The 21,315-nt window shown below is 69.5% G+C and overlaps 1 protein-coding gene across 2 annotated transcripts; it reads right to left on the bottom strand.

The window, feature by feature from the left end:
* Positions 1-401: 401 nt before the first annotated feature.
* Positions 402-21,124, bottom strand: UBA1 (ubiquitin like modifier activating enzyme 1). Of its 2 annotated transcripts, none has more exons than XM_044988014.1 (26): positions 21,026-21,124; positions 12,201-12,317; positions 11,803-11,861; positions 11,491-11,659; positions 11,223-11,357; positions 10,243-10,349; positions 9,867-9,957; positions 9,505-9,637; positions 9,080-9,177; positions 8,390-8,536; positions 7,342-7,518; positions 6,850-6,957; positions 5,869-5,949; positions 5,429-5,584; positions 5,146-5,311; positions 4,736-4,932; positions 4,391-4,455; positions 4,111-4,306; positions 3,952-4,026; positions 3,366-3,555; positions 3,121-3,209; positions 2,786-2,878; positions 2,496-2,687; positions 1,806-1,907; positions 1,196-1,296; positions 402-973 (listed from the first exon to the last, which is right to left on the bottom strand). In XM_044988014.1, exons 2-26 carry the CDS (start codon positions 12,315-12,317, stop codon positions 838-840), a joined length of 3,180 nt encoding a protein of 1,059 aa, XP_044843949.1. In that variant the 5' UTR covers positions 21,026-21,124; the 3' UTR covers positions 402-837. The 2 variants fall into 2 exon arrangements, with proteins under 2 accessions (XP_044843949.1, XP_044843948.1); XM_044988013.1 differs by lacking the exon at positions 21,026-21,124 and adding an exon at positions 16,337-16,466.
* Between the last annotated feature and the right edge of the window lie 191 nt (positions 21,125-21,315).

Here is a 21,315-nt window from a genome sequence, read left to right as displayed (position 1 = left end):
GGGAGGAAATGGCCCCCAGGAGGGCACCCAACCAGGCTGGGCAGCACCGAGGGATCGACCAGCCCCCAGAGACGCCTGGAGATAAACCACCTGGGGACAGAGGCTGCCCCCCCCCCCCCCGCCTCAGGCTGGTGCCCACCCTGGGAACAGAGCTGGGATCTGTGCTGCCTCTGCAGGGGGAGGAGCACCCTCCCCTGGCTCCCTCCCTTAGGCCCACCTGCCCCACACAGAGTGCCCAGGACCCTTCTAGGGGGGCAGCCGCAGAACGCCATGGGGCAGTGATTCCCCCCCCACACACACACACACACGTCCCACCAATGACCAGACGTGGGGGCGCCGGCAGGTTTTGCAAACGTCTATTTATTCAGTAATTCCTCTCACCAGTTCTGCATTAACCCCCCACCCCCACCCCGCCCGCCACCACTGGGCAGGCAAGCAGCAGACGGACACCAGCTCCAGCAGCAGGGGGTGGGTTCCCCCGCTGCCATGCCCCCCCCCCCATACAGAACTGGCACCGCAGGGCAAGAGATGCCCCATCCCCCATCAGTGAGCAAGTGAGCATGTGCGGGGGAGGGGGTGGAGTCAAGACAATACGACTAACAGTAAGGGGGCGGGGTTAAAGCGCCTCAAGAACATGAACGGGATCATGGCGGGGGTGGGGGTTCCCAGCGGGAAAGAGGGGCAGGATCCCCCCCACCACCCAGCCCCGAACCTCAGACCAATTCCTGGGGGGAGGCCCTTTAGTCCATGTTTTGCATCACTTTAACCGTGGGGGGCGGGGCGTGGGGAGGCCCCGCCCAGTGAGCCCTGGGGGCGGGGCGTGGGGAGGCCCCGCCCCTAGCGGATGGTGTAGCGGACGTAGGGCACCTCGATGTCGCACTCGCTGTCGTCGTTGCAGCAGAGCTCGAAGACCAGGGCCTTGACGTGTCGCCCGATCTTCTTCTTCGACACCTTGGTCACGATCTCCGTCATCCTGGGGGCGGGGCACGGTCAGGGCGGAGCTGGTGGGGACCCCCCCGAGAGGGGGGACCCCCAACCTGCAGCCAATGGGCAGGCCCCCAGGACCAGGATAGCCCCCCCAACCAGGTAAACCTGGCCCCCCGTCGCCCCGGAGGGAGGGGGACCCTGCCCCACCCCCCCGGGGTGGCTGAGAGTGAGTCCGAGTGCCCAGGGAGGGGGCACCCCGGGTACTTACGGCTGGTCGTGGCGCTCACGCAGCTTGGCGGGCGGCATGAAGAAGGAGTAGAGCATGGAGACGCCCTGCGACAGCATAGTGATCTCCAGCCGGTGCTCGCTCTGCGGGGGGGGGGGGGGGAACGGGGGGGGGTCAGATTGTGCCCAGATCCCCCCAACCCCCCGTCAGCTCCCTGCCCCCCCCCCCCCCCCCCCAGCATAGTGATCTCCAGCCGGTGCTCGCTCTGCGGGGGGGGGGGGGACCGGGGGGGGTCAGATTGTGCCCAGATCCCCCCAACCCCCCGTCAGCTCCCTGCCCCCCCCCACCTCCCCCCAGCATAGTGATCTCCAGCCGGTGCTCGCTCTGCGGGGGGGGGGAACAGGGGGGGGGTCAGATTGTGCCCAGATCCCCCCCAACCCCCTCCCTCATCTCCCTGATCTCCCTGCCCCCCCCAACCAGCCCCCCTGCCTCCCCCAGCATGGGGCTTCCCAGCCAGTGGTCTCTCTGATTCCACACACCCCCACCCCCTTAGCGCGATGAGCTCCAGCCGGAGCTCGCTCGGCGGGGGGGGGGTGTGTGAATCAGACACCCCCCCCCCCCCCGGGTCTGACACCCACCGCCCGGGTATCACCTTGAAATAGGCCAGGAACTGGCGCAGCGTCATCTCCTCCCCGCTGGGCTGCACCCCCTGCACCTCGAACCGGTCCCACAGCGTCCACTCGATGTCGTAGTACTGGGGGCAGGGGGGAGAGCGGGTCAGAGACGCCGGGGGGGGACCCCCCAGCCCAGCCCAAACCAGACCCTACCATAGCCACTTGGCGTATGTCCGGGGGGGGGGGGGGGGGGGGGGCAGGGCCCAGGTTGGGGGGACCCCCCTTGTTACGAGGGGGCAGAGGATACGGGCTGGGGCCCGGGGGGGCAGGGTGGAGGGGCCGGGGGCAGGGCACCGCGCACCCCCCTTGTTGCGGGGGGGCAGAGGATACGGGCCGGGGGGGCAGGGTGGAGGGGGGGACAGGGCACCGCGCACCCACCTTGTTGCGGGGGGGCAGAGGATACGGGCCGGGGGGCAGGGTGGAGGGGCCGGGGGCAGGGCACCGCGCACCCACCTTGTTGCGGGGGGGGCAGAGGATACGGGCTGGGGCCTGGGGGGGCAGGGCACCGCGCACTCACCTTGTTGCGGGGGGGCAGAGGATACGGGCCGGGGGGGCAGGGTGGAGGGGCCGGGGGCAGGGCACCGCGCACCCACCTTGTTGCGGGGGACAGAGGATACGGGCCGGGGGGGCAGGGTGGAGGGGCCGGGGGCAGGGCACCGCGCACCCACCTTGTTGCGGGGGCAGGCGATGGGCTCGGAGAAGCCGAAGAACGGCAGGGCCAGGTTGAGGAAGCCGTTCTTGTAGGACTCCAGCTGCTTGTGGCCCTGCACCACTTTGTACAGCTCCAGACACACCAGCCCCACCACCGCCGCCGTTGTCGTGGCGATGGCCGGGATGATCTTCCCAGCGATCAGCTTGCTCTGGGGAGGGGCAGAGACGTCAGCGTCGGGCGGGAGGGGAAGCAGAGCGCCACAGCGAGCTCCCTGCCTCCCCCCAACCGGCTGAGGCCACTGCCCACCTTGTGCCGGTCGGCGGGCGGGATGTCGTAGTTCTCAGCCCGCAGGTTCGACGCCGCCACGATGAAATCCATGTGGAAATTAGTGTCGTCGTCCTGAACCAGAGAGAGGGTGAGAGGGAAAAGCAGCCACCTCTGGGGCGGGGCAGCTGGGGAACAGCCGCATATAACACCACACAGGGATGGCTCGCCCCGTGGTGAGATGCAGCCATCTCTGGGTGGCAGCCAGGGAGCAGATGCAGAGTAACGCCACACCTGGCCAGCGCTTGCTCCCAGCGCCCGGCCTGCACCCCCCAATCCCGGCACGGGCTCCCCGGGCCCGGCCCCGCCCGGCTCACCTTCTCGAAGTCGATGGGGTACATGCGGAAGCTCTGCTGGTCCTCGGGGTTGGGCAGGCTGGATTTCAGCTCCTCCAGCCGGCTGTCGTCTGGGGGCAGAGCAGAGCCCATGAATGCCTGGCAAGGACACCCACGACCGCAAGGGGCCCTGGGCTCCACGCCAGGGGCCAGCCCTAATTGGCAGCAGACCCACCCCCCCAGTCACGGTGCCCGAGGGCGCACCGGGACGGCCCCCCACGCCGTACCGACGGAGGCGTTGGCGTTCTGCAGCTCCTGGTCTGAGATGTGGATCCGCACGCCAGACTTGGGCGTGAACTCGGGCACCTGCACCTGGTGCAGCAGCTCGGCCACAGCGCCCACGTCCCGCGTGCCCGTGATGCCGTAGGTCTGGGCAAAGAGATTCGCCGCCGCCACGATGTAATCCATGTGCAGGGGCTGGGGGGTGGAAAGACGGGTGTTAACCCTGAGCCCTAATGACGACCCACCCCCTGTAATCCATGTGCAGGGGGGTGTTTACCCTGAGCCCTAATGACAACACCCCCTGTAATCCATGTGCAGGGGGTGTTTACCCTGAGCCCTAATGACAACACTCCCCTGTAATCCATGCACAGAAGTGTGGGGGATAGAGGGGCATTAACCCTGACCCCTAACTATGTGTGTGTGTGTGTGTCACACACACACACACACACACACACACACACACACACAGTAATCCATGTGTGGGGCTGAGGGGGCACAGATGGGTTCCTAACCTGGTAATCCATGTGCTGGGGGCGGAGGGAGGGAGGACGGCGTTAACCCTGACCCCTAATGACACCCCCCGATACTCACGTTGCTGTCGTCGAAGGTGAGGGGGTGGGGACATCTCTTGGGCCCCGACCAGAACAGGGTGCCGGAGTTGGTCTTCTGCAATACACCAGAGGGGGGCGGGGTCAGAGCGGGGGCCCGGAGGGGGAGGGGGCCGGGCCGGGGGGGGCGGGGGGGGCTCACCTGGTGGGGCGGGAAGTTGTGCAGCAGCTGGCGGATGTTGTTGCTGTACTGGCAGTGCCAGTGGCGGCAGGCCCAGCCCACGCAGTCAGCCCAGCTCCGGGGCCGCTCGCTCACCAGGCTCTTGTTGACGGCCTCCAGCACCTCCAGGGGCTGCGTGCCCGGCAGCTTGAGCGTGCGCTCCATGAACTTGGGGTCTCTGGGGGGGACACACAGCTCAGAGGGGGCAGCCCCCCAGACCCTCCCGCCCCCAGGGCGGAGCCCCCCCAAACCCGCCACTCACGAGATGTACTGGTTGACGCTCTCCGCCGGCTGCTTGAAGAGGCCTTCGAACTCGTCCCGGGCCCACTGCGGGACAGAGCAGAGTCACCGGGGTGGGGGGACCCCCCAGGCCAGTCAGATGAATTAGACACCAGCCCCCGAGTCGAGGAAAGAACCCAGGAGTCCTGGCTCCCAGCCCCCCCGCTCTAACCCACCACACTCCACTCCCCACCCAAGCAGCGAGGTAGAACCCAGGCGTCCTGGCTCCCCCCCCCCCCCTGCTCTGACCCTCCACACCCCACTCCCCTCCCAGGCGTCCTGGCTCCCAGCCCCCGCGGGGAGGGAACCCCGGCGTCCGGGTGCTCACCTGCAGCGTGTGCTCAATGGCATTGGGGAAGTTCTTGAGGGTGCAGATGGGGATGGATTTCTCGGGCGGGTCCTGGCTGGAGCTGTACGACTCCGTCAGGAAGGGGATCACCACCTGGACGTTGCCCTTGGTGCCCAGCGTGCCGGACTCCAGCAGGGGCTTGCGGTAATAGACGCACCGGCGGTCCATGTACATCCCTGGGGGCAGGCGCACGGGGTTAGCACCAGCACAATGGGGCAGGAGACCCCAGGACCACAGCGCTGGGGGGCCAGGACGGCTCGCCCGGCGCCGAGATGCAGCCACCTCTGGGGCGGGGCAGCTGCGGAACAGCCGCATATAACACCACCCAAGGATGGCTGGCACGGTGCTGAGGTGCGGCTGGGGGACGGCCCCACCCACGCGTCACTCACTGGCGTCCACGTTGTCCAGCGCGTTGGCCACGCCGTCCAGGCCCTCGAAGAAGTCGTCGTCGTAGACCCGCTCCGTGTCGGGCCCCACACGGTCCTGGTGGCTCGTGATGTGGATGTTGGGGTTCATCTGCCGCACCGCGGCCGCTGCTGTGTCAGACTTCATTTTCTGGGGGGAGGGGGGAGGGACCCCGAGTTAGTCACCTGAGATACGAACGGAACCCAGGAGTCCTGCCTCCCAGCCCCCGCCACTCGCAGATCCCGCTCCCCAGCCCCCCCAGCGCACCGTGACGTCCCAGGGCCGGAAGAGGAACTGGCGGTTGAGGTTGGATTTCTCGATGGTGTCCATGTCGGTCACGGTCACCTCCCCGCCGTCCCCGCACGCCAGCCCCAGCAGGGCGAAGTTCTTCAGCAGCTCGCAGCCGATGGCGCCGGCGCCCACCTGGGGAGGGGGCGAGATGGGGGTGAGACGGGGGAAGGTTCCAGGCGCCCAGGCCGGCTGCACCGGGGTCCAAACAGCACCCACGGCACATGCTGCGGACCAGGGACCCCCAGCACCGAGCGTCAGCGCCAGCAGCTGGGTTTCTCCCCCCCGGCGTTTGCCTCCAAGGAGCTGGGATCAGACTCCGGCCGCCCAGCGGCTCCGGCTCTTCCCCCCGAGGGGGTTTGCTGTGGGGCCGGACCCCGCAGGGCCCGGGAGTCCGGTGGGAACCCGGCAGCGCTCACCAGGAAATACTTCTGCTGCCCCAGCTTGGCCTGCAGGTCAGCCCCGAACACGGCGATCTGCCCGTCGTAACGGCTGTTCCTCTGGGGAGAGGGGAGAGACAGTCACCCCAGCTCTGCCGGTGCCCCCCGATCCCGACCCGCTGCCCCCCCAGCTCTGCCGCTGCCCCCCGATCCCGACCCGCTGCCCCCCCCAGCTCTGCCGGTGCCCCCCGATCCCGACCCGCTGCCCCCCTAGGTCTGCCGGTGCCCCCCGATCCCGACCCGCTGCCCCCCGATCCCTACCCACTGCCCCCCCAGCTCTGCCGGTGCCCCCCGATCCCGACCCGCTGCCCCCCCAGCTCTGCCCGTCCCCCCCGATCCCGCCCCGCTGCCCCCCCCAGCTCTGCCGGTGCCCCCCGATCCCGACCCGCTGCCCCCCCAGCTCTGCCGGTGCCCCCCGATCCCGACCCGCTGCCCCCCTAGGTCTGCCGGTGCCCCCCGATCCCGACCCGCTGCCCCCCTATCCCGACCCGCTGCCCCCCCAGCTCTGCCAGTGCCCCCCTATCCCGACCCGCTGCCCCCCCAGCTCTTCCAGTGCCCCCCGATCCAGTCCCACTGCCCCTCCCAGCTCTGCCGGTGCCCCCCGATCCCGACCCGCTGCCCCCCCAGCTCTGCCGGTGCCCCCCGATCCCGACCCGGTGCCCCCCGATCCCGACCCGCTGCCCCCCAGCTCTGCCAGTTCCCCCCGCTCCCGACACGCTTCCCCCCCCCGCTCTGCCTGTGCCCACCGCTCCCGACCCGCTGCCCCCCCAGCTCTGCCGGTGCCCCCCCGATCCTGACCCGCTGCCCCCCCAGCTCTGCCGGTGCCCTCCCCGATCCTGACCCGCTGCCACCCTGGCACTGGGCTCCCCCCCAATCCCGAGCCGCTGCCACCTCAGCGCCAGGCTCTCTCCCCCCCAATCCCCACCCACCATCCCAGCCTCGGCTCCCGCGGTCACTCACCGGGCGGCACTGCTCCTCCGTCAGCGCCTCCTTGCTGTCCTCGGGCAGGCACTCCAGTGCGTCGAAGTAGAGCCACTGCATGATGGGCATGAACTTCCCGGAGCAGGCCTGGGGCGGGGGGGAGCGTCAGGGCAGGGGCACGCTGGCCAGCCACCCCCACGCCGGATGCAGACCCCCAGCAGCGCTCGACAGTGGGGCCCAGCCCCCAACTCGGGAGCCCCAGAGCTTTCCAGCCCCCCCCTCCCCTCCCAGAGCCGGGGATAGAACCCTGGAGCCCTGGCTCCCAGCCCCCTCCCTCCCCCCCCCCCGCACTCCCCTCTCAGAGCCGGGGATAGAACCCCAGAGTCCTGGCTCCCAGCCCCCCCTCCCCTCCACCCGCACTCCCCCCCAGAGCCGGGGATAGAACCCCAGAGTCCTGGCTCCCAGCCCCCGCACCCCACCCGCACTCCCCCCCCCAGAGCCGGGGACGGGACCCAGGCGTCCTGGCGCTACCTTCATGACCTCCTGGGCAGCCAGTCCCCCGACGAAGGCGTTGACGGGCGCCAGGTCCCCGGCGGCCTGGTATGCCAGCTCCTTGATCAGCCCCTCGTCCAGCTTCTCCTGCTTCAGCGCTGGGGGGGCCCGTTCGTTCACCGCCTGGGTCAGCGCCAGCACCTCGGCCGCGTCCGCCTGCCGGGGAGAGGGGTCAGCAGCGCCCGGGGGAGGGGGCGGGGACGGGGCACAGCGCCCCGGGGGGCGGTCACACAAGACAGGGCACAAACGGGGGGGCGGAGGGGGGGGGAAGGCAGGTTGTGCAGTGCCCCAGGGGGCGGAGGCAGGACACGACGGGGGGCGGAGACAGGACACAGATGTGGGGGGGGAGGCAGGTCGCACAGGGTGGAGGGGGGGCAGGTCGTGCAGTGCCCCGGGGGGCAGGGACAGGACATGAGGGGGGGGAGGCAGGTTGCACAGGGCCCTGGCGGGGGGGCAGGCACAGGACACAGATGTGGGCGGGGGAGGCAGGCTGCACAGGGCCCGGGGGGCTGGGGCAGGGACAGGACACGAGGGGGGGAGGGGACGGCACACGGGGGGGGGGGGAAGGGCAGGTCGCACAGGGCCCCGGGGGGGGCAGGGACAGGGGGGGGAGGGGACGGCACACAGGGGCGGGGAGGCAGGTCGCACAGGGCCCCGGGGGGGGCAGGGACGGGGGGGGAGGGGACGGCACACGGGGGGCGGGGAGGCAGGTCGCACAGGGCCCCGGGGGGGGAGGGGGGGCAGGTCGTGCAGTGCCCCAGGGGAGAGGACAGGACACGAGGGGGGGAGGGGAAGGCAGGTCGCACAGGGCCCCGGGGGGGGCCAGGGACAGGACAGGGGGGAGGGGACGGCACACGGGGGGGGGGGGAGAAGGAGACAGGTCGCACAGGCCCGGGGGGGGGGCAGGGACAGGACACGATGGGGGGAGGAGAAGGCAGGTCGCACAGGGCCCCGGGGGGGGGCGGTAACACAGACACCCCTCGCCCGTCAGCCCGCCCCGGCCCGTCCCATCCCAGCCGGGCCCTACCTCGCTGCGGGGCCGCGGCAGGCGCTGGTGCTGGCGCTGGAAGCCGTGCAGGGCCTGGAAGGCCAGGTGCAGATGCGCCGGGCGGTCGAACTTCCCGAAGTCGGTCACCACGAAGTCGGGCTCGGCCAGCGCCACGCTCAGGGGCTTCTGCGGGGAGCGGGGTGGGGGTGAGGGGCAGCCGACAATCCCCCATCCGCTCACCTGCCCCCCACAACCTGCCCCCCAACGCACGCTCTGCCCCACAGGGGAAGGAACCAGGGGTCCCGGGCCCGGCTCACAGACCAACAGCCTGAGGAATCACAGGCCCATGTGAGGCCGCATGATGTTCACTCTGAACCCTACTGATGGCAGACCCAACTTGGCAGCACCCAGAGAGCAGAGAACCCCCCCTTCCCCACAATTCAAGTGACTACGGTTCCCCCTCTGCAGGGAAGCGGGGGGGCTGCCTAGACCCCCAGGGCAGAAAGGACCCTGCAATCCCCCGCTCTGCCCTCGCCAGGGGACACTGTCCCTGCTGCCGAGCTGCCCCTTGGCCCCAGGCTGGCGGCGGCAGGTGAGGAAGGAGCTGGGAAAGCAGCCGTCCCCCCTGGTGCCCCCGAGCCCGGGAGTCGAGGTCCCCCCCCCGATGTGGGGGGAGAGCTAGTGCCCAGGGCGTGCCCAGCCGCCCCACCCGGCCCAGGCCCCACTCACAAAGCTGATCTTCTTGGGCATCTTGACCTGGGAGACGATGCCGCCCCGCACGTACTCGGAGAAGCTGCTGGTGTCGCCGATGCTGAAGGTGTAGGGCCCTGCGGGGGAGAGCGAGGGTCAGCGAAGGGGGAGAGCGCCCCCTGCCTAGCCCCCCACGGCACGGCACCCCCCAGCACCCGGCCCTGCCGGGGAGAGCGCCCCCTGCCCAGCCCCCCAGCACCCAGCCCTGCCGGGGGAAAGCGCCCCCTGCCCAGCCCCCCAGCACCCAGCCCTGCCGGGGGAGAGCGCCCCCTGCCCAGCCCCCCAGCACCCGGGCCCTGCCGGGGAGAGCGCCCCCTGCCCAGCCCCCCAGCACCCGGCCCTGCCGGGGAGAGCGCCCCCTGCCCAGCCCCCCATCCCGCTCCCCATGGTGCCCAGCGTCTCACCCAGCACTTTGATCTCCATGGGGGGGCAGCGGTTGAGCTCCTCCATGCCGTCCACCTCAGTGAAGGAGACGAAGTCCCCGCTCTCAAAGCCGTGCCGAGCCTCGTCCAGGCAGGTCACCTCCCCCGGGCAGCCCTGCCGACGCGGAGGGGGTGAGCCCAGCAGTGCCAGGCACAGAACCCAGGCGTCCTGGCTCCCAGCCCCCCCACCCTTCCCAGAGCCAGGGGGAGAACCCAGGCGTCCTGGCTCCCAGCCCCCCCACCCCTCCCAGAGCCAGGGGGAGAACCCAGGCGTCCTGGTTCCCAGCCCCCCCCATCCCCTCCCAGAGCCAGGGGGAGAACCCAGGCGTCCGGGCCAGCATTACCTTGGTGATCATGGAGACCATGGTGCTGAGCGGCTGCTCCCCGTTGGTGTCTGTCACGACCATCTCGTCCCCGAAGTCACAGAAGAGCTGACTGTGGGGAGAGGGGTGAGCGTGGGGCAGCCAACCCCAGCCTGGGCTGCAGCCCCCTTCCCCCGAGATCCCCCGCCACCCCCGCCCGGGCTCCAGCCTCTTCCCCACCCAGGCAGCGCTGTGCCCAGGGCCCCGGCCCCCCACCAGCCCCACCTCCCTGAGGACGCCCATCCCAGCCCAGGCTCCGGTTCCGCCCCCCCAGCCGGCGAGGGGAGGCAGGCTGCTGCCCCCCGCCCAGCAGAAGGGACGAGGCAGCTAAGGGAGGGGCCCCCAGCCCGGCACTCACCCAAAGAGCCCCCTGGTGTCGGCTACCACCATCTTGATGCCCTTGCTGTGGCAGATTCCCCCGACCCGCAGCTGCTCCTCCAGAGGCGAGTTGGTGAGAACCACGACCTGCCGCACACGGAGCCCATCAGTGCCGACCCGGGCCCCCGGAGCCCCCCACCCGGAGCCCATCAGTGCCGGCCCGAGCCCCCGGAGCCCATCAGTGCCGGCCCAAGCCCCCGGAGCCCCCCACCCGGAGCCCATCAGTGCCGGCCCGAGCCCCCGGAGCCCCCCACATGGAGCCCATCAGTGCCGGCCCGGGCCCCCGGAGCCCCCCACCTGGAGCCCATCAGTGCCGGCCCGGGCCCCCGGAGCCCCCCACCTGTAGCCCATCAGTGCCGTCCCGGGCCCCCGGAGCCCCCCACCCGGAGCCCATCAGTGCCGGCCCGCGCCCCCGGAGCCCCCCACATGGAGCCCATCAGTGCCGGCCCGAGCCCCCGGAGCCACCCCCGCACCCCTCAGCCCACCCCACCTGGAGCCCATCAGTGCCGGCCCGGGCCCACAGAGCCCCCCACCCAGCACAGAGCCCATCTGCACTGCCCCATGCACCCCCATGCCCCACAAGTGCTGGCCTGCACCCCCAGTCCCTCCTCCAGCACCAACCAGCACCTCTGCTCCACCCAGACAGCCCCCAGCTGGTGTTCCTAAGCAGCTGGCGCCCCCCCTGCTCCCCCCATCCCATCCAGCCTGTGTGCACCCCCCACCCAGAGCCCCCTCCGCTTGCATCCCCCGCCCCCATCTTCCAGCCTGCACCTCCCTCAGGCCTGCCAGCACCTGTCTGTGGCCCCCGCGGCCCTCACTCAGCACCGGCCTGCACCCCAACCCCTCCTCCCCCCACAGGCCCAGGAGTCCTGGCCCCCAGCCCCCCCTCCTCCCGCCATTCTAACCACCAGACCCCACTCCCCTCCCAGCGCCAGGGGGAGAACCCAGGCGTCCGGGTACCTGGAACGGGCTCAGGAAGTCCTCGGTGAGGGCCCCGGTGTGGACGCTGACGGGCACGTAGGAGTTGAGCTCGGCCAGGCGCGGCTGGGACACCTCGGCCCGGTTCTTCCCCAAGTCCTCCTCCCGCAGGTAGAACTAGAGGGCAAGGGGGGCAGGTGAGGGGGACCCCAGGGCGAGGTGGGGCGCAGAGGGGAGGGGCCGGAGCCCTGGGAGGCCAGGGGGGACACCCAGCTGGGGAGGGGAGGGCTCGGCCGGGCCGGGCACCTACCTGCGAGGCCAGGTCTGCCCACTGGGCGGGCTCGGTGTCGTGCAGGGTGACCGACTTGACGCCGCCCAGGATGATGTTCTTGGCGATCTCCACGCCCAGCCCCCGCAGCCCCGACACCAGGACGCTGGCGTTCTGCATCCGCTTCATGGCCTCGTGGCCCAGCACGTACCTGCGGGGAGGGCGCGGTCAGGCCGGGCGCGGCGCAGGGCGCCCCAGGGCCCATTCCCGGCTTCGCCACGGACGCCAGCGCCGCGCCCCCCGGCCTCCAGTCCCTTTGCTCCGGGGCGGGCACCACCCACTGCTGGTACTTACAGCTGCCTGGAGTACAGGCCCTCGTCGATGTCGACGTCGCTGCCATTCTTAGCCATGCCCTGTGAGCAGAGGGGTCAGAGGTCAGCAGGGCCCTGGGCGGGGGGAGCCCGCCCCCAACCGGCGGTGCAGAGGGCCCTCAGTCTGATCCGGGGGCCCAGGGGATACCCTGGGGGTCCCAGCGGGGCGAGACGGGGCTCACTGCGTTGGGGGAAGACCCCTGGGGGCAGATCTGGCCAAGACTGGTTCTGGTCCCAGGCTGGCAGGACTCCACCGGCCCGAGACCCGCTGGGCGGCCCCCGACTGCAGGGTTAGCAGCCCCTCGGGAACCCACCAGCCACGGCTGCGAGGGATCTCACTGGGGGAGGGGCGGGGGGGCGCCGGGGGCCCCGCAGACTCACGTTGGCGGGCGCTGCGCGCGGGTCACTCTGTACGGAGTTGCCAGAGGAGCAGTTCGAACCCGTCTTCGGCTCAGATCCAGACACGCGGCGCTTCTTGGACAACGGCGAGCTGGACATCTGGGGGGGGGATGGGGGGGTCAGAGCAAAGCCCCCATCCCCCCAACCCGGGGGGACACCGGGGGACCCGCACGGCTCCAGCAGAACCCAACGCAGGGTGGGGGTTGCTGGGAGGGGGCTGGGCAGGGGTCGTTCTCCCCGGCAGGCAGGTATCCCCAAGCAGCTGCTACCCAACTGCCCCCACCCCAGAGGTGGCCGCAGCAGTGGCTGTGCCGGATCCGGGAGCCTCGCTACAAAGCCACGTGCCAGGGGCCGGGTGGGGCCTGCGGGGCCTCGCCGGGGACAGTGACTCATTTCATAGCCCAGGCAGGGCCTAGGTCACTGCTCAGCCCCCTCCGAGCGCAGGCCTGGGTAATTAACCCCCCCCCCAACCCCAATCGCCGCTGAGGGCTGAGCTAACCCCAATCTGGGGCTCAGCCCAGGGCGGAGAAACATGGAAATTCCAGGCGGACTCAAACAACCCACCAGCCCCAGCACCCGGGACAGAACGGCACAGACATCCCACGAGCCCCAGCCACACCGACTGCTCAGTCCCGTATCCCCCAGGGAAGTCAGAGCGGCGTAACCCCCGGAGCGGACGCCTTTATCCCGGGATAACCCCGGCTTTTTCCTGTTAAACTGAAACCCTTCCCAAGCAGCACGAACGACACCCGGGGCTTAAATTCACACCTTGGCTTGTACCGGCAGGAGAGCGCTCACCAGAGCAGCACAGGGGCCTCGCCCCCCCCCCCCCCCACAGAGGCAGCCGCATTTCAACGCTCATAGAGAGCTCCCTCTGCAGCACTGTTCTGCGACTGGTGCACCCCACCCCAGAGGCAGCCGCATTTCAATGCTCATATAGAGCTCCCTCTGCAGCACTGTTCTGCGACTGGTGCACCCCACCCCAGAGGCAGCTGCATTTCAATGCTCATATAGAGCTCCCTCTGCAGCACTGCTCTGGGACTGGTGCACCCCACCTCAGAGGCAGCCGCATTTCAGGGCCCGCTGAGAACAATCCCCCCCAAGTACATCCATTAAAAACCTCATCTCATCTTCCCCATCAGTTTTAACTGACTACAGGCTCATCTGGAATTATCCTGCAATGGCTCCTCTGCCCCAGCCGAGGGGAGGATGGGCAGAGCTCCCAAGGTCTCGCTTTCCTTCCGAAAAGCAGCAGCCAGTCTCTAGCCGTAAGGGTGGAGAAAAGCTGGCGTCAAGTGACAGCAACACCGCCTGAGTGTGCAGAGAGCCTGAGCCCATTGCTGCCCGAACCCACCACTCTGGGCCGCGCACCCCATTCGCTCTAAGGGCAAGTCACTCCATTTCAACACCAGTGACTCTCTCACTCCTTGGTGCATGTGATGGACCCCGAGGGCAGGGCGGATTCCCAGAGGCAGGGCCCCAGACAGGATCCCAACTACGGCAAGCAGGCCATAGGCTCCGCGCCGGGGGCCCGAGCTCGTTTCGTTATCCTGAAGGGGCCCCCTGCAGGCTGTCCCGTAACCGAGGGGCAGGAGAGGTCTACACAGCAGACAGGACACTGGGCTGGACAGAAAACTGTCCCCGAGCCACACGTTTAACCAAAACAGAAACACCCCCCCATCCGCACTGTCCTAGGACTGCCCCCAAAGGGGCTGCATTAAAATTCCCTTTTGCTTCGAACCTAAGTGATGCCCCCACATACACCCCCGCCCTGAGACACAGAGCAAGCAGTGGCTGAGAGCAGGAGAGGGGAACGAGACACAGGCAGCGGGACAGAGATCGGGACTCTTCGGGCACCGAGTAAGGCATTTCCCCGCTCGGTCTGGAAAGGCGGGTGGGTGTCCCTGCACATCCCGGTGGGGGTGACTGGGTCCCTGCAGAGGTTACGCGTCTCAGAGCAGGCGTCTGGCTCAGCTGGGCAGAGCTCAGGGGCTAAGCAGAGTGGGACCTGGCAGGGGGCCGGCCCGCTGACGGGGTTGCTCCAAGGGAGAGTTTCACAGCTGGGCGGGAGCACCGAACCGGCGGCTGCGTGACAGCAGACTCCAGAGAGGGACGCGCCAGGTCTCAGCCCCTGGAAAGCCGCAGCGTTCGCGAGCTGCCGATAACCCACCGCCTTTCATCGGCAGCGCGCTCACGGGGCGCGTGCGTCCCCTCACTGAGCTGGGAGGCCTTTCAGGGCCAGAAAAAGCCACCAGGCAGGTCACAGCCCGTCAGGCCGGATGAAACCGAAGGAGAAGCCAGTGTCTCGTGCGCCCCCCACCTCACTGTGCCGCGGGCCCGAAGGCAAGGCTGACTCAGCCCACAGGGTTTTAAGCCCCCTGCACCCCCGACAATCCTTCTTGCTGTGACCCCTGCGCCTAACGGCGCCCTCTGGCACAGGGCGGGATCCCCGCGGGCACCAGAAGGGCGAACGGGTCTCATCTCCTCGGCTGGGTTAGAGGCCGGGCAGTGGCTGCGCCAGGCGCGGAGATAAGCGACACCAAGCCATGCAGTGATCTCCCCGGTGCCCGAAGGCTCAGAGAGCACAAGACAGCAGGGAGCGGGGCAGCAGCTGCCTGTCAGTCACACCAGGGGCTAAGCTCAGCATCCCCCGGGGGCTTCTCCTCTGGGAAGTCAGGGGCTCTCCCGGAGAATCCTCCAAGCCAAGGCCGGCAGATGGGGTTGGGGGGGTGACAGCCCCAGCAGGCCTCAGACTGCTGGGCGGCTCTGTCACTACCTGGAGTCATGTTTCCTCCTATAGAAACTGCCATCCCCAGGGACCCCCCCACAGGCCAAGTGCTGCTGGGAAAGGGGGCTGGGCCAGCCAGATACGCAGCTGAAATGAACCCTCCCAGGGCAGGGAGAGGAGGGAGTCTAGGGGCTGGGAACCAGGACTCCTGGGTCCTATCCCCAGCTCTCACCACCTGGACCCCACTCCCCTCCCAGAGCTGGGGAGAGAACCCAGGAGTCCTGACCCCAAGCCCCCCTACCCAAGGTCAGCATGGTCCCACAGGCGGCACAGCCCCCCCACACCCCCCCCCCTCAGCTCAGCAGGGAAGGGCCATGAGCCAGGGCTCTGCTTCCCAAGCACCCCCTGCCCCACACTGAGCGCGGGGGGGGGGGGTAAGAGGGGCAGTCCCCTCCATAGGGTGGAGTAGTCGGCTGGGCTCAGACCCATCCCCAGGGGCTGGTGCAGGTCCCATGAGGGCACCATGAAGCGGCACCCCACAGAGGGGACAGTAACGCAGGGGCTCCCCCAAGTCCCCCAGCACCAGGCCTCCCAGATCCCTCCCGTGGGAGGGCCCCCAGGGCCCAGGCAGAAAAGGGTCCCTGTCGGATCAGGGATGTTGGGTGGGGGGACCCAGGCCAGGTCTGAGGAGCCAGGAGAGGGACCCTGGCTAGGTATGGGGGACCATGGATGGGTCAGGGGATCCCCCCGTGGGCTTTGGGGACCCAGATCGGGTCTGAGAAGCCGGGGCCCCCAGTTAGGCTCGGGGGGGGGGTGAAGGGTCAGGGGAATCAAGGGGACACTGGTCGGGGGAGGGTTACGGTCGGGTCCCGGGGGGGGGGGGTTCGGACCGGGGGGGACAGGTCAGTCCCAGGGAGGGTCCAGGTCCGGGTCCCAGGCACTTCTCAAGCCCAAGGAGAATCGGGGACGCGGGTTTCGGCCCGGGATCAGGGAACCAGTGAGCCCGGCCCATGGGGGGGGGGGGCGGGTCCCATTGAGTTCCCGGGCAGCCCGGCCCGGTCTATAGGGGGGTCCGGTCCGGTCCCCGGGGAGCCCGGTTCGCCAGGGGGGGGGGCGGGGTCCGGTCCCCGGGGAGCCCGGTTCGCCGGGGGGGGGGGCGGGGTCCGGTCCCCGGGGAGCCCGGTTCGCCGGGGGGGGGCGGGGTCCGGTCCCCGGGGAGCCCGGTTCGCGGGAGGGGGGGGCGGGGTCCGGTCCCCGGGGAGCCCGGCTCGCGGGAGGGGGGGGCGGGGTCCGGTCCCCGGGGAGCCCGGTTCGCGGGGGGCGGGGGGACGGGGTCCGGTCCCCGGGGAGCCCGGCTCGCGGGGGGGTCCGGGGTCCGGTTCCCAGTTACCAATGAGGCTGGCCCGGCCCGGCCCCGCTCGCTTCCCCCGCTCGGCTCCTCTCACAAGATGGCGGCTGCCGGGCCCGGAACAAAAACCCCCCGCTCGCGGCGCACGCCAGGCCCCGCCCTCCTCCGCCCATTGGCCGCGCGGCCCGACCGACGCGCCCCGCGACGCTTACGCCGCCCGCCCATTGGCTGCAAGGGAGGGCGGCCCGCCCCGTGACCCTGGACACGCCCCCTGCCGGCGCGGACACCCGGATGTGGGGAGAGGAACCGGCGGGACCCGGATGGGACGGTGGCCCGCCCACCTCATGAATAATGCAGCTCACTGGCCACGCCCCTTCAGGTCTCCCACAGGGAGTGGGAGAGGCAGGGCTAGAGGTGGGAGAGGAGAGGGGCGGGGCTGGGGGGCAGGAGAGGGAAGGGGCGGGGCATGGGGCGGGGCTGGGGGGCAGGAGTGGGAAGGGGCGGGGCATGGGGCGGGGCTGGGGGGCAGGAGTGGGAAGGGGCAGCTGGGGGGCAGTGCGGTGGCCCTCACCCCCCACCAGATAACCACAGAGACATTCATCAAGTTTGGACACAAAGTGGGAGGCACAGAATGAAGCAAATCCAGAAACCGCATGCACACGCCTGCGTACACGCCTGTGCACACGCACACGCCCAAACACGCCCGCCCCCGCACACGCCTGCACACACGCACACGCCTGCACACAGCCAACCACACACGCCCCAGTGGCACAGGCCTCGCTCAGCGAGGCGGCCTGGCCCCTGCCCCATTGCAAGCAGGTCACTCGCCCCGTCCAGCCCGCACCCCCTGTACGTGCTGGGGAAGCCGCGGCCGCACTGCAAACCCAGCCCCACGGCCGGGAGCCTCCGAGCCCGGCTTCCATGACTCAGGCTGGCATGGTTCAAACACATGCGGAGCCCACTGGGGCTCTGGGTTCTAGCGTGTGGGGTGAGGCTGAGAGCCCCAGTGGGAACGGCAGCGTGGCTGCTTTCAGCCCCATAGCACAGTCAGGAAGAGAACCCAGGAGTCCTGGCACCCAGGCCCCCTGTTCTAACCCCTAGAACTAACTTCCCTCCCAGACAGAAAGGAGGGAAAACAACAGTGAGGGGAAGATTGGGGGGCCCAGGAATGGGGGGCACACAGAGCCCCAAGCAGGGGGGAGATCAGGGACCCTGCTATGGCAAGGGGGTGACAGGGAGACATTCCCAGAGCAGGACTGAGCCCTGCCATGTGTGCGTCCTGTCCCTGCTGGAGGGGGCAAGGCCTTTTTTCCCTCCCGTTGGGACTGATACCGGAGCCCTGCGCCCAGTTCTGGGGGGGTGGCGATGGCTGAGGGGGCAAAGAGCCCCCAGACCCGCTCTGGCCTATCCGGGAGGTCAGCCTGGGTGGTCTAGGGACCCCTTCTGCCCTTCTGGGGTAGCGCAATGGAGCCCAGAGAGGTGCACACGCAGGATCAGAAGGGCCCATCTAGCCTGGTATCCTGGCTCCAGCCCTGGCCAGCTACACAGGAAGGGGGAATTACCCGGGGTAGGTATCTGCCCCCCACTTTAGCTCAGAGCCCCAGTAATCATTCAAGTTGGGTTTAATCCCCGAGGGGAGAAGCTCCCACGTGAGCCTGGATGAGAACAACCCCGGATCCTCGGCGGATGGGGGGAGATGCCCCACCTGGTGGGGATCCAGCTCAATCCGCACACCCAGGCCCGCAGGGTCTGTTACCCCGTCCAATCTCCCACATGGCACAGGCTGGAGAACTCGCCCCATTAGCCCTCCTGGCCACAGCGTTGCCCTGGGAGCGGATGGGGAGTGGCCAGGTTCTTGGCATCAATGACGTCCAGTGGCAGGGAGTCCCACTGGCTAACATCTCCCACTGCCTTTGAGTTCAACCCCTTTCCATGGCATCGAAGGGCTCCTCATTCCCACCAGGAGCCAGGGCAGGACTGAACACACTGGCAGACGTCCAGCATGCTCTGACCCCATGACCCATAGCGCCCTCTCGGCAAAGCTCTGCAGTCTAAATATTCGGGGTCTGGGCGGCGCCCGGCACGACGGGGGGCCCGATCTCGGTCAGGGTCTGGGCACCGCCCGGCACGACGGGGGGCCCGATCTCGGTCAGGGTCTGGGCACCGCCCGGCACGACGGGGGGCCCGATCTCGGTCGGGGTCTGGGCGGCGCCCGGCCTGCCAGGGCTCTGCTCGGCCATACCCCAAACGATCACAAACCTAGTCTACGTTTTGCTGGTGCGATTTCCCAGCAGTCGCTGGGGTTTTGGTCCCATTAACCCAGGTTTCAGTCTGACTTTCCCTAGGTGGATTTTTTTTTGACTCTCAACTAAGTTTTTCCATGTGGAATTTCCCAGCTCTGGTTTCTTTTTCTTTGCTTGTTGGCTGCAAGGAACCAATTTGTTGTTTTCGTCAAAGGCCCTTTGGCTAATTGTCTCGATCGCCCCAGAGCAACCCAGGATCCCCCCCCGTGACCATCCCACCCGTGTTCCCTCCCACCAGTGTCGAGAGTGTCGCATGTGGGAGCGTAAAACACAACTCCACACACAGGGCAGGGCTCTCAGTGATAACTGGCTTGGCAGGACCCTTCCTACCTCAGCCAGCTCAAACCCCGTCTCCCCCGCCAGAGAGAAAGTCTCCCCTGGGCACTGAGGTGGGGAAACTGAGGCATGGAGAAGGGAAGTTATTTGCACAAGAACACGCAGCATATGGGAGAGTCTAGTCCTGGCTTCCAGACCCCCCTGCTCTAACCACTAGCCCCCACTCCCCTCCCAGAGCCAGGGAGAGAACCCAGGAGTCCTGGCTCCCAGCATGCCCCCAACCAGTACAGCACACAGAAGCGTGGGGCAGGGAGGGGGGGGCTAGATATATGTTGAGCGTCGCTGACTCTCAGCAAAGGATCAGACATTTCGGGGGGCAGCCAAAGCAGCCCTCCCCATGCAATGGGGGTACAAAGGATTCTCTAGGCAGAGAGAAGCAAACCAGACAGTTTTGGGGGGCAGCACAGAAAGGGGGGTCCCCACTCACACCCCTAATAACAAAACATCAGGGTCACGCGGTGAATTCCCCCTCCTTGCCCCACTCCCCCAACCACACACAAGGGCTGTGCCCCGCACCCCCCACTCCCTCCCAGTGCTGCCCCCATCTCCCTCCTCCCAGCCACACCCTGGTGCCCCCCATACTCCTCACCCCACTGGCTGTGAATTCCCAGTGTCCTACCTCAGTCACCACCCTCCAGCCCCCCCTCCTCCTGACCCCCACCTGCCTCCTTACATTCCCCAACATCCTCCCTCCAAGGCGCCCTTCCCTCCTACCCCCCACCCTAACCTCTGCTCCCCAGGGTGCCCCCACCCCACTCCCCACCCTACCTGCCTCCAGGGGGTTCCCCCATAAGGGCACCCCTGCCCATCCCCCCACAGCCCTCCCTGGCTATCTCTGAGGATCCCCTAGCCAGCCACCTGTGCCCCCCAACCCCTCCCCATCCCTCCCCCGTGCCCCCAGCTCCCCCAACCCCTGTGCCCCCAGCTCCCCCAACCCCTGTGCCCCCCAACTCCTCCCCATCCCTCCCCCGTGCCCCCAGCTCCCCCAACCCCTGTGCCGTGCCCCCAGCTCCCCCAACCCCTGTGCCCCCCAACTCCTCCCCATCCCTCCCCCGTGCCCCCAGCTCCCCCAACCCCTGTGCCCCCCAACTCCTCCCCATCCCTCCCCGTGCCCCCAGCTCCCCCAACCCCTGTGCCGTGCCCCCAGCTCCCCCCACCCCTGTGCCCCCCAACGCCGCCCCATCCCTCCCCCGTGCCCCCAGCTCCCCCAACCCCTGTGCCCCCCAACTCCTCCCCATCCCTCCCCGTGCCCCCAGCTCCCCCAACCCCTGTGCCGTGCCCCCAGCTCCCCCAACCCCTGTGCCCCCCAAACTCCTCCCCATCCCTCCCCCGTGCCCCCAGCTCCCCCAACCCCTGTGCCCCCCAACGCCTCCCCCTCCCGCCGCCGTGCCCCCAGCTCCCCCTAGCCCTGTGCCCACACCTCCCCCCATCCCTCCCCCGTGCCCCCAGCTCCCCCAACCCCTGTGCCCCCAGCTCCCCCATCCCTCCCCCGTGCCCCCAGCTCCCCCAACCCCTGTGCCCCCAGCTCCCCCCATCCCTCCCCTGTGCACCCAGCTCCCCCAACCCCTGTGCCGTGCCCCCAGCTCCCCCAATCCCTGTGCCGTGCCCCCAGCTCCCCCAATCCCTGTGCCCCCCAACTCCTCCCCAGCCCTCCCCCGTGCCCCCAGCTCCCCCAACCCCTGTGCCCCCAGCTCCGCCATCCCTCCCCCGTGCCCCCAGCTCCCCCAACCCCTGTGCCGTGCCCCCAGCTCCCCCAATCCCTGTGCCGTGCCCCCAGCTCCCCCAATCCCTGTGCCCCCCAACTCCTCCCCATCCCTCCCCCGTGCCCCGAGCTCCCCAAATCGGTGCCCCCGAACTCCTCCCCATCCCTCCCCCGTGCCCCCAGCTCCCCCAACCCGTGCCCCCCAACTCCTCCCCATCCCTCCCCCTCGCCCCCCAGCTCCCCCAGCCTTCTCCCCTTACCCGCCCCGCCCCGCGCCCCCCAGAGCCCCGCCCCCTTACCCAGGCCCCGCTGCCCCGGGCCCCCCCTGCTCCCCCCGCACCCCAGAGCCCCGCCCCCTTGTGCTCCCCGCGCCCCGCCCCCCCCGCTCACCCCTCTCTCTCTCTCTCTCCCCCTCGCGCCGCTCCCGCCGCTGACGGACCCTCCGGGCTCGGGCTGAACCACGCGCCGCGCGGGGGCGCGGGGCCGAACCATCCCGGGCGGGGGGGAGGGTGCCCGCCCCCCGCCCGCATCCGCATGGCTCCGAGCCCGCGGCCCCCCCTCTCCCGCTGGCGGGATGGTCCGGCCCGGCCGCGCGGGGCCTACTGGGGGCTGTAGTCCTGGGGGCGCAGGGAGGGACAGAGAGACACGGGGACAGATGGACAGACATAGGGACAGCGACA

Source organism: Mauremys mutica, chromosome 15 (genome assembly GCF_020497125.1).
Source record: "Mauremys mutica isolate MM-2020 ecotype Southern chromosome 15, ASM2049712v1, whole genome shotgun sequence".
NCBI lineage: Eukaryota > Metazoa > Chordata > Testudines > Geoemydidae > Mauremys > Mauremys mutica.
This window is presented reverse-complemented; position numbering and strand designations above follow the sequence as displayed.